Source organism: Corvus cornix, chromosome 11 (assembly GCF_000738735.6).
Source record: "Corvus cornix cornix isolate S_Up_H32 chromosome 11, ASM73873v5, whole genome shotgun sequence".
NCBI lineage: Eukaryota > Metazoa > Chordata > Aves > Passeriformes > Corvidae > Corvus > Corvus cornix.
Window position 1 is genome coordinate 1,127,579 of NC_046341.1, and position 10,549 is coordinate 1,138,127.

Here is a 10,549-nt window from a genome sequence, read left to right on the forward strand (position 1 = left end):
AGGTACCTGATCGGGGAGGAGGGGTACTGCCTGACGTCCCTGCAGAGCGCCCTGTCCTACGTGGAGTCCCTGCAGTGAGGAGGGGGCGGTGCGGGACCCCCACAGCCCCGGGCAGGTGCTGACGCCCCCTCCCCGGGTCCTCCCGCCCTGCAGGGGGCGCTGTCCGCGGGCTCGGCCCCGCCCCGGGGGCGGAGCCACGGGCGGCACGTGCGTTCCGGCCCGGTGGGCGCGGAAGGGGAACGGGGGGGGAAGCGAGCGGCCGGACCGGCAGGTGGGGGGAAACCGGGACCGGGGCGGAACCAGGGGCGGGTGGGAACACCGGGAGGCCTCGGGGGGGCGAACAGGGGGAAGCAAGGGAGTGAGACCGGGGGGACCGGGACCGGGGAGGTGCCGGGGAGGCCTCGGGTGAGCGGAGTTCCGGGGCTGAGGCTTTGGCGGGGGTATCTTCATAGGTCTGGGAGGGGGATGCCAGGGTGGGATCTCACGCTGCTGTACCCCCAGCATGTGTGCAGGCTCGGCGCTGCGGCAGGAGCAGCGGCAGGAATACGGGCAGGAGTTCCGGCAGGAGTTCCACCGGGAGTACCGGCGCTCGCTGCAACGGGAGTTCGGCCCCGCTGGGACCTGCCCCGACCCCGCCGTGGCGGAGCGGCTGCGGCAGCGGCTGCAGCGGGAGCCGGCGCTGCTGGGGGCTCTGCAGGAGGACGCCCTGGCACTGCTGGCCCGGGGGCTGCGGGACCACCCCGACACCGGGCTGGCGCTGCGGGGCCTGGCCGGCGCCTTCCGGCTGCTGGAGCTGGCGGCCGTCAACCTCTACCTCTTCCCGTGGCGCCGGGAGTTCGGCACCATCCAGGTGAGGCCCTAAGGTGGTAAGGGGATGTCGTGGGAGTACCCAGACACCTCCAGCCACGCCTCCCGTTGTTCCTTGCAGACATACTCCGGTGCTTACGTGCACCTGCTGCGCCCGGCGCTCCCCGAAGCGGACCTGGTGTGGAGTTTGGGCCGACTGGGCTACGAGCGGCAGGACCGGCACCGCCTGGCTGTGGCCCGGTTGCCCCCGGGGCCCACGCTGATTGCTGCCGCTGTCGGCTTCCTTGCCTGCCGCCTGGAGTGTGAGATCCTGGCGGAGCTGGCGCTGCGACTGCCGCGGCCCCGTGCCGAGGAACTGCTGGAGGCGCGGCATCGGGCCGCGGGGGTCAAGGGGCACCTGGAGATGCTGCAGGACCTGCGGACGCAGCGCGGGGCAGCTGCTGACTGTGGGGACAGCGTAGATCTCTACCAGGAGATACCAGCCAGCCCCGAGGACACAGGGGGCAAGGACACAGCTCCCCCAGCGCTGTGGAGGGACCCTCAGGATGTGCCCAGGAGGGGCTGGGGACGCTGCGATGGTGCGCTTGGGCCGGAGCCCGTGGGCAGCGCTGATCCGGACACCTCCTCTCACCTCTTCCCGGAGCAGGAGCCGGTGGGGACCGGCAGAAGTCCCCAGGTGCTGGGGGAGCACCAGGATTGCCCCCAGGATGCCCCAGAGCTGCCGTGCTACCAGCTGCACTCGTGCCTGCACCGGGGCATGCTGCCCTCGTACTGCTGCAGCACCTGCCGGCAGCTGCACGCTGGCGGCTGTGCCACGGGCCGCGCCTGCCGCAGCCGGCACCGCGGCCAGGAGCTGCGCGGGGAGCGGCAGCAGCGGCTCTGGCTGCAGCGCACGGAGCTGGACATGCTGCTGGCTGAGGGCTCTGCACCCCGCTCCTAACACGGCTGCTGCCTGCCTGCCAGGAAGGGAGGGGCACGGCCACCGCGTGGCACAAGGACACCGGACTCATCAGCCCCCGAGACAGCGGTGCCTGGGCCCTGCTCCAGCCCGGGCACTGCTGCTGTAAATTATTCAGTGCATCAGTAAAGTGGCTGCCTCAGCATGGGCTGTTCTGTCCTGGTGCGGGGGACCAAGATGCCTGGTCCAGGGGCAGGGTCTGCAGTGATACCTGACAGCACATCACCCTACAGGAGCAGCTCCCACCTCCCATGAGAGTGGGAGCCAGGATCCACTTAAAGGTAGGCAGAACCTGGGCTGGCATGGAGGTATCCTTGTCCCTAGGGAGGAATGTGTGAGACAGAGGAAGGAGAGCAGAGCCACAGCTTCTCCCAACCCTGCTGGCACCAAAGCATGAGGTCACTCCCTCCTACCATTGCCAATTCAGATACTTTTAATGATGGCAAAGTCGGGGTTGCCCCCCACAGACAGCACAAGCCAGGACCCCTGTGGGACAGGACCGGCCCTGCCAAGCCTGGGCATCCCCAGGCCCCATCTCTCCTCACTCCCGACCCTGGGGCCACACTCGCCCCGCCCCAGACTGGAGCCTGCCCCGTCCCACACAGGGAGATGGTTTTGGGAGCCGTCCTGGGAATGGATGGAGCCCGTGGCACTGGCCAGGACTATTGGGCTGAGGGAATCCACCTCAGCCAGGACACATGGTGCCTGTTCCCATGGGACAGCTCAGGGCTTGCTGCGCTTGGCCTGGCTCTCCATCCCCGTGCCGGCCGCCCGCTTGTTCCGGTGGTGTGGGAAGGTGGGCATCAGCTCTGGCTCACAGGCTGTGGGGCACAGAGAGGTGTCAGCAGGACCCAAAGCCTCCCAGTCCTGCCCTGCCCTGCCCCAGGACAGGGCGGGGGGGGGTACTTACGCAAGGGCTTCTCCTTGAAGTAGGAGCTCTCCAGGCAGTCCTTGGCTGTGGCCCTGTGGGGGGCACAAGGGCAAGTGGAAGGGACTACCCCAGCCTGGGGGACAGCGTGGGGCAGGTTCCCTGCCCTACCCACCCTGCATCCTGCCTGGCTCTTACCTTTTCTTGGGGTCATACATGAAGAGGAAGTTGAGCAGTCGCAGCCCAGCCTCTGAGAGCCAGGGGAACCTGTGTTTCAGGTTGTTGTAGGGCTGTTTGCGCAGGGTGTACTGGGTGGCCAGCGGCAGCTTGGAGAACCCCTGAGGGAAACTGCATGTGAGGAGGGGCCAGGGGAGTAGCCAGGGAGACAGGACTGGGAAGATGGGCAGGGAGCTCTCACCGGCCAGATGTTCTCGTTGGGTGTCCCCAAGAGCTGCACGATGAGGTCGATCTGGTGGATCTCGGAGGTGCCCGGCAGCAGCGGTTTGTGTGCCAGCAGCTCAGCCAGGATGCAGCCGGCAGCCCTGCGGAGCACAGGAGCCTTTCCAGTGACCCCCCGCAGTTTGCAGCCCCCCAGCTCCACCCAGGCAGCCTCAGCACCCCCCTTACCACATGTCGATGCTGGTGGTCTGGGTCGTCATCCCCAGCAGCAGCTCTGGTGCGCGGTACCTGCACAGGGGACGCTTGGTGGCAGAGCCAGCACGAGCCCATCCCGCTGGGAGGACCCGCCCCGGCACCAGCCACTCACCACAGAGTCACCACTTTGGGGGTCATGGGCTTGGGGGGCATCCCGTAGGTGCGTGCCAGGCCGAAATCAGCTGCAACAGAGAGTCACAGTCAGGAGGGAGCCCAGCTCTAAGCTCCGGGCACGGCTGGAGCGGGACGCAGGTGCCAGCACTCACCTATCTTCACACAGCCTTTGTCGGTCATCAGCAGGTTGGAAACCTTCAGGTCCCTGTGGGAAATGGAGCAGCTGGAGGTGAGAGACCGCAGGGAGAAGCCAATCCCATCATTCTATGGCCTCCCTACCCTGCTGGTGCTCCCACATTGATGGGCACCAAACCCCCACCCGGAGCAGCTCCTGATGGTGCCGCTTGCTCCCAGCACATGGGAAGCGTCCCCAGACACCCCTTTGTCCCCACAGCTCCATCCTGCCGCTCCCACCTGTGGATGATGTAGTTCTCATGGAGGTACTGCAGGCCCTTGAGAACCTGCAGGATGATGCACTTTACCTGGGGACAGAGGACAGGAACTGTGACCGCTGCGGGAGCAGCGCTGGCTAGACAAACCCCCACAGGCCAAACCCACTGGGGTGTCCTGAAGTCCCTCCACCCCTGTGTCCTCCCAGGGGGTTCTGGGTGGGCATTTTCTCCCAGCTCTGTTTCCCTGACAGTTTGCTCCAGCCCCAAATCCAGCCTGGAAAGTCCCTGGAGGGTTCACTGAGATTCAGCAAATCAGGCTGCATCAGAATCCCTGGCATCCCCCACCTCAAGGTCTAGGGAGCCCCTCACAGTGCCCACATATTTTGGCAGGAATGGCAGCACCCTCTCAGGGGTGCTGGACCCAAATCCTGCTGCACCCCATACCTGAGCCTCTGAGAAGGGTGTCTGCATGTTCTCCAGGAGACTGGCCAGGTCCTGCTCGCAGTATCCCATCACCAGGAAAATGCTGTTGGAGACAAGACAAGGTCAGAGCCTCCCCCAGGACAGATTTGTCTGCTGAGGTGGCTCAGGGCTCCAAGGAGGTCTGGAAGGCAGAGGGAGGACACACAGGGGACTCTCACCTCTCCAGGTGGTTTCCCACAACCACTTCCTTCAGTTCTACAATGTTGGGGTGCTGGAGCTGCAGGAGCAGGGTGATCTCCCGCAGGCTGCTGATGGGCATTCCTGGGGGAGGGAGGAACAGCCGTGCTGCAGGAACGGGCTGGAGCCAGAGCCAGGACAGAGCAGCCCCTGCTCCCCCCCTCCTCCATTACCATCTTTCTCGTTGTCCATCCGCACTTTCTTCAGTGCCACCGTCTCGTCCGTCAGCGTGTCCCGGGCACGGTCTGGGGGCAGCACAGGCTGCGTTGGCACCAGGACACACACCTGGGTTCATCCCGACCCCACCTCGGCCCCCCAGCCCAGCTGCAGGGGTGCAACTGGGTGAGCTTCAGGCCCCTCCCGACCTGGGGATCCCAGGGACCCGTGCTGGGATTCTACACGGGGGAACGGCTTCCCAGTGCCAGAGGGCAGGGATGGATGGGATATCGGTAAGGAATTCTTCCCTGGGAGGGTGGGGAGGCCCTGGCACAGGGTGCCCAGAGCAGCTGTGGCTGCCCCATGCCTGTAAGCGGCCAAGGCCAGGTTGGGCTCGGAGCAGTGTGGTCTAGTGGAAGGCGTCCCTACCCATGGCAGGGGGTGGAACGGAATTGACTTGGGGGTCCCTTCCCGGTCCCGCGTGGCCGCAGCGCACCGGGAGCCGCCCGCGCCCGGGAGGCACTGCCCGCACTCACACACGATGCCGTACGTGCCCTCTCCGATCCGGTTCAGCTTCTCAAACTCCTTCACGCTGCGGCACCGTCCCAGCTGAAACCAAAGAGCAGCGTCCAGGCGGTGCCGCCTCGACCGTTCCTCACCGGGGACCCCCCCGCCGGCCCTGAGCCCTCTCACACCCCCGGGGACCCGCTGCACTCACCCGATCGGCTGCCGAAACCTCGAAGAAGCCGTCGCCCCGCAGTCTCCGGAGCCGCAGGGGTTCCAGCTCTGGTTCGGCCGGTGCCGATGCCGATGCCGATGCCGATGCCGGTGCCGGTGGCACTCCCGCCTCAGCCGCTGCCATGTCCGCCATGGCGGGTTCCGCCCGCGCACGCGCGCTATTATCCCCGCCGGCCCCGCCCACCGCCAGGCCCCGCCCACACGCGTTAAGCCCGAGCAACCGTTGCTAGGGAGGGACCAATAAGCGACCTTGTCCGGTACGGCCCCGCCCGTTTGGCCCGCCCCCTCCCCGCCGTGTGCCCCCGCCCCTTCGCGGCCGACGCCCCCGAGGCCTTCCGCTGACCACGTGACCTCCCCGCCCCGGCCGCGAGTCTCTCGCGAGGCTCCGCGCGCACAGCCCGGAAGCGGCGGCGGCGGCACCCGGAAGCGGCGGCGGCACCCGGAAGCGGCGGCCGGCAGGATGGACGGTACCGGGGGGTTGGCGGTACCGGGGCCTCCCGGTGGGCTGGGGAGGGTCCTGAAGGCTGGGGCTGGGGGTGGGGAATCGGAGCCAGGACTGGTGGCCGGGATGTGTGGGCGGGGTCCCCGGTCACCCGGTCCCGGTCCCGGTGGTGTCGCTGAGACTGTGCTTTCCTTCCTTTCCAGACACGCTCTTCCAGCTGAAGGTGAGGGCAGCGGAAGCCCTTCCGCCTCCTTTCCGTCTCGTATCGCCGGTCCCGGGAGAGCCGCGGGGTCGGTTCCGCCGCTGGCTCGGCCTCATCGGGGCTTCTCCGGCGGCGGGGCCGTCACAGGAAGAGGCCCCGGAGTGCGGGGGGGACCGGAGGTGCCGCGGGCAGAGGGTCGGGCAGCCGTGGCTAGCGAGAGGTGGGCTGGGACAAGTGGCACTGGGCACGGTGGCATAAAGGGGAGCGGCTTCCCAGTGCTAGAGGTCAGCGATGGATGGGATATTGGGAAGGAATTGTTCCCTGTGGGGTGGGCAGGCCCTGGCACAGGGTGCCCAGAGCAGCTGTGGCTGCCCCTGGATCCCTGGCAGTGCCCAGGGCCAGGCTGGACATTGGGGCTTGGAGCCACCTGGGACAGTGGGAGGTGTCCCTGCCCATGGCAGGGGTGGCACTGGAGGGGCTTTGAGGTCCCTTCCAAACCAACCCAAACCATTCCGTGACTCTGTCCCTGGCCCTGCCCCGCTGTATCCCGGCGCTGTCCCGCTCTCCTCCGCAGTTCACAGCGAAGCAGCTGGAGAAACTCTCCAAGAAAGCCGAGAAGGACTCCAAGGCCGAGCAAGCCAAAGTCAAAAAGGTGGGTGGGGCTCATCCTGCCGGTGCCCAGCGCTGCGTGGGGCAGCTGGAATTCCCTCCTCCCGCCATGCAGGAGCAAGAAAGGGGTGGATCCGCTGCCCAGCCTGCACTCCTGCACTGCCGGGGGAATGTGGCACATCCAGCAGCACGAGGGGGGTTTATTCCCACTCTGGGGCATTCCCAGCTCTGGGGTCACGGGAGAGCTGTTTCCGGCTGGGAGCCCCCAGTCTGAACCCGTGGGGGCTTCTCTGAGCGTGGGTTCTCCGTGTGCCAGGCCCTGCAGCAGAAGAACGTGGAGTGTGCCCGGGTTTATGCCGAGAATGCCATCCGCAAGAAGAACGAGGGGCTCAACTGGCTCCGGATGGCGTCCCGGGTGGATGCTGTGGCCTCCAAGGTGCAGACAGCCGTCACCATGAAGGGGGTAAGAGCCTCCAGCGGGGCTTTGGGAGCTCCATCCCCACACAAAGCTTCCCCTCTCGGTGCCACCAAGCAGCACAGGCTGCCCCGTCCCCCACAGCGACCCCGCCGAGGCTCCTGCTGGTCCTGATGCCTTTTCCTGCTCTTAAAATCAAGAGTCATACACGGTTAGAAGGGGAAAAGGGATTTTACCTTGGTGTTTATTTTAAGGATCCTTAGGTGCACACATCCAGGTCATATGCATCGAGATGCACCCTGCTGAGTCTATCCCCAAAGATCTGGTATCACATTATAGGTGTTACTAATTAGCAGATCTATCAAAGATTCCTCAATGAGAGGCTCAAGTGAGCCCCCCTCCCCAAGGAGCCTTCCCCTGGATGGTTCTATCTTGGTTTACAGAATGTGTTCTGGAGGGACCTTGGGCTCTGGGGCACATTGATCCTTAGCTATGAAGCTTCTAAAATGTTGAGTATCTCAGCTTGACAAACAAGTCAAAGAATGTAGGCAAAAAGCACTGGGAATACAGAAGTTGTAAAAAGGTATAACAGGGGTATAAAAGAAAAGGCAAAAAATCTTCATGGCATCAGTCTCAGACAGGTTCATCCTACCCGGGGAGGCGTCAGGACAGCGCTTGGATTCATCTGCACCCCTCAGAGCCTTCCTTAAGGAATCTCCTCTTGCAGGTGACGAAAAACATGGCACAGGTGACCAAGGCCCTGGACAAGGCCCTGAGCTCCATGGACCTGCAGAAGGTGTCGGCAGTGATGGATAAATTTGAGCAGCAAGTGCAGAATTTGGATGTTCACACGTCGGTGAGTGCTGGGCATCCAGGAGAGAGAGGGTGGGACGAGGGTGGGATCCCTGGGCCGGGCAGGGTGACAGGGCTGTGTCTGTCCCAGGTCATGGAGGACTCCATGAGCTCGGCCACCACGCTGAGCACGCCGCAGGAGCAGGTGGACAGCCTGATCGTCCAGATCGCCGAGGAGAACGGGCTGGAGATCATGGACCAGCTCAGCCAGCTGCCCGAGGGGGCCTCGGCCGTGGGGGAGAGCTCTGTCCGCTCCCAGGAGGACCAGCTGTCCCGGAGGTTGGTTCTCTCCCAATTCCTGGATGGTTCCAGTGCTTCCCAGGATCCCTCACTGGCATGAAGGGAAGGAGTTGGCCCTTCCTGGGGGGCTCAGGGGGATGAGCCCCGTCTGTTGTGTTTGGGCAAGTCCCCAAGACTGTGGGGCCACTTTGGGCCTTGGGAGGGGGTGGGCCTGGTACTGGGCAGGGGTAGGACAGGCCCCCCAGCCCCACACTCACCCTCGTGCAGCTGCTCTGCTCAGGGAGTGCCTGGCACTGCCCTGCCAACAGCTCTGGAACTGCCCCTGCTCCCACACAGCCACCACGGGGCCATCTGGGGACAGCCCCGAGGCTGTGGCATGGGGACAGCCTGGGTAGAGGGACCAGAAGAGAAAGAGGAGTTGGGAAGCCGTTCTCCACAGCACCTCAGCTGTGTGAGTTCACCCCCAGCCGCCGTGGTTGCGGCTCCAGGGCAGGATTTCGGGGAGGTTCCTTGGCAGAGGAGTTCCCTGGACACACTGGCTGCAGCTGCCCCCGAGCTGTGGCTGTTCCTGCTGCCCTGACCTCACTCCCTTCTCCTGCTCTCCCCTCCAGGTTGGCTGCCCTGCGGAACTGAGCTCTCCCGTGGACGGCACCGGTGGAGCGGGCACAGGAGCCGGGACCCCCTCCCACAGCCCCAGCCCTGCTGCCGCCCCGCAGCACGTCCCCATTTCCCCCCCGCCTCGGGACTCTCGTGTGGGGGTGGCAGCCCTTCCCCGAGCAGGTGGCAATCCCGGCAGGAGGGAATGCGGCCGCTCCCGTGGCCGAGGAACGCTGTGCTGGACTGGGGGGGCTTTGTTCGGGGGGTGCTGCTGGTGGTGCCTGGCAGAGCCCCACATCCCGCTGCTGATGGAACACTAAGGGGACTTTCCTGGTCTCGGGATGCTGCTCCCCCAACTCCTGTGTTGTTCCCTGTCCCTGCCCGGAGCTGAGCTGTGGGCTGAGTTCCTCGGGAGCTGTTTGGGAGGAGCAGGAGAACCCCCGGGGTTCCCAGTCTCTGGCGGTGCTGCGGGAAGGACCCTGTGCCCGGCTGTGGATGTGGGGAGGTCGGTGCCTTGCAGGAAGGGGCGGTGACACCGGGGGTGTCCCTTCCTCCGCTGTCACTGTCCCTGTGCCCTTTGCTGCTCCGTGTCCCGCCGGGCCAACACCCCCAGCCCCATACCACGAAGTGCCCTTTGGAACACCCTCCCACCCAGCCCTGTGCGTGTCAATCCACACATTCCCCAGGCACTGCCAGCTGGAAATGGTTATCCCGGCCCTGGCTTCCAGTTTGGACCAGTGAGGACCCGTGTCCAGCACTGGGAGCGGATTGCAGCAGCTGTGGTGGCTGCAGACACGTCCCCAAATGTCCCCCTGCCGGGTGGGTGTGACAGGGAATGCAGAACCATCCCGGGAGCAGCTCCGTCTCGATCCCTGTGCCTCGTCCCTGGATATCCTCTGTCCCCTCGCTGCTGGCGCCGGGCTGGGGGCGGGGGCTGCTCGCCGCGTCCCCTCTCGCCGCTTGTCCCTTGTCACCTTCGCCTGGGGCTGGAGCTGTTTGTGCCCCTCCCGCGCGATCCCCGGCACCGCGGAGCTGCTGGATTGCTGGAAGCTCTCCCGGAAGGAAACGCTGTTTCCTTTGGGTCTCCCGGGAGCAACTTTGACCTCTGGGGGATGTCATGGGGGCCACCTCCCCGGCACAAACACTTCCCGCTGAGTTGTTTTTCCCGAGTTCAGTGGCCTTGGAGCGTGTGGCTGGTGACACAGAGCCTTCCTCCCCACCGAGGAGGAGGAGGCGGCTTTGGTCTACAGCAGAGCACTGGATCTTGTGCCACCTCCCGATGGGCCGGGCGGGCAGCTGGGGGACCCTGGAGATTTGTGCCTGGCTCCCGGCTCCCTGCACGGTGTCCCCGTGGGACCGGGGGCTCCAGAGCTGCCCCCTGTCCCTCTCCCCGGGCTCTCTCTCTCTGGTTTCAGTGGTGATTTTTTTTAAAGTTTGTCTTATTTGCCTTCTTTTTCCCCAAACCGTGTCCATCCCCTTGTGTGGGTTTAAATAAACAATCTCTGAACACCTCAGTGTGTGTTGGGGGTGTGGATGCAGACGGGGTCCGTAGTCCCCATGGTCTCACCCTGTCCCCTGCCCTGCGACAGGACCTGGTTCCAAGGGGCTGCCCTGGAGCTGAGGGGGAGGAAGGGGCTGCTCTTGTTCCCACAGCCTCTGCCCATCCAGGAGCTGGGAAGTGGCTCGGGGTGCCCGCTCTGGGGGTGCTGGAGGACAAGGACAACCGCCTTCCGCCACTGCCGCCACTTCTGCAGGGACCTGTCCCTCTCCTGTGGCCGGACCGGGGGAATCAGGGTGAGCAGGAGCTCGGAGCAGCTGGAGCCCAGCTCCCCTCCCCATTGGAGT

At 65.2% G+C, this 10,549-nt stretch overlaps 3 protein-coding genes across 4 annotated transcripts; 2 read left to right on the top strand and 1 right to left on the bottom strand.

The window, feature by feature from the left end:
• Positions 1-29: 29 nt before the first annotated feature.
• On the top strand, positions 30-1,910 carry SPATA2L (spermatogenesis associated 2 like). 2 transcript variants are annotated; one of them, XM_039558407.1, is made up of 3 exons: positions 30-115; positions 502-850; positions 929-1,910. In XM_039558407.1, exons 2-3 carry the CDS (start codon positions 503-505, stop codon positions 1,745-1,747), a joined length of 1,167 nt encoding a protein of 388 aa, XP_039414341.1. In that variant the 5' UTR covers positions 30-115; position 502; the 3' UTR covers positions 1,748-1,910. The 2 variants fall into 2 exon arrangements, with proteins under 2 accessions (XP_039414341.1, XP_039414342.1); XM_039558408.1 differs by lacking the exon at positions 30-115 and adding an exon at positions 124-271.
• Positions 1,911-2,175: 265 nt separating this feature from the next.
• On the bottom strand, positions 2,176-5,500 carry CDK10 (cyclin dependent kinase 10). Its single transcript, XM_039558409.1, has 13 exons — positions 5,328-5,500; positions 5,146-5,218; positions 4,627-4,698; positions 4,435-4,537; positions 4,238-4,319; positions 3,816-3,883; positions 3,554-3,606; positions 3,400-3,469; positions 3,261-3,320; positions 3,052-3,175; positions 2,832-2,971; positions 2,676-2,728; positions 2,176-2,586 (listed from the first exon to the last, which is right to left on the bottom strand). Exons 1-13 carry the CDS (start codon positions 5,478-5,480, stop codon positions 2,489-2,491), a joined length of 1,149 nt encoding a protein of 382 aa, XP_039414343.1. The 5' UTR covers positions 5,481-5,500; the 3' UTR covers positions 2,176-2,488.
• A 199-nt stretch (positions 5,501-5,699) lies between these two features.
• On the top strand, positions 5,700-10,218 carry CHMP1A (charged multivesicular body protein 1A). Its single transcript, XM_039558410.1, has 7 exons — positions 5,700-5,814; positions 5,993-6,012; positions 6,566-6,643; positions 6,917-7,063; positions 7,743-7,871; positions 7,959-8,146; positions 8,719-10,218. Exons 1-7 carry the CDS (start codon positions 5,808-5,810, stop codon positions 8,738-8,740), a joined length of 591 nt encoding a protein of 196 aa, XP_039414344.1. The 5' UTR covers positions 5,700-5,807; the 3' UTR covers positions 8,741-10,218.
• Positions 10,219-10,549: the final 331 nt, after the last annotated feature.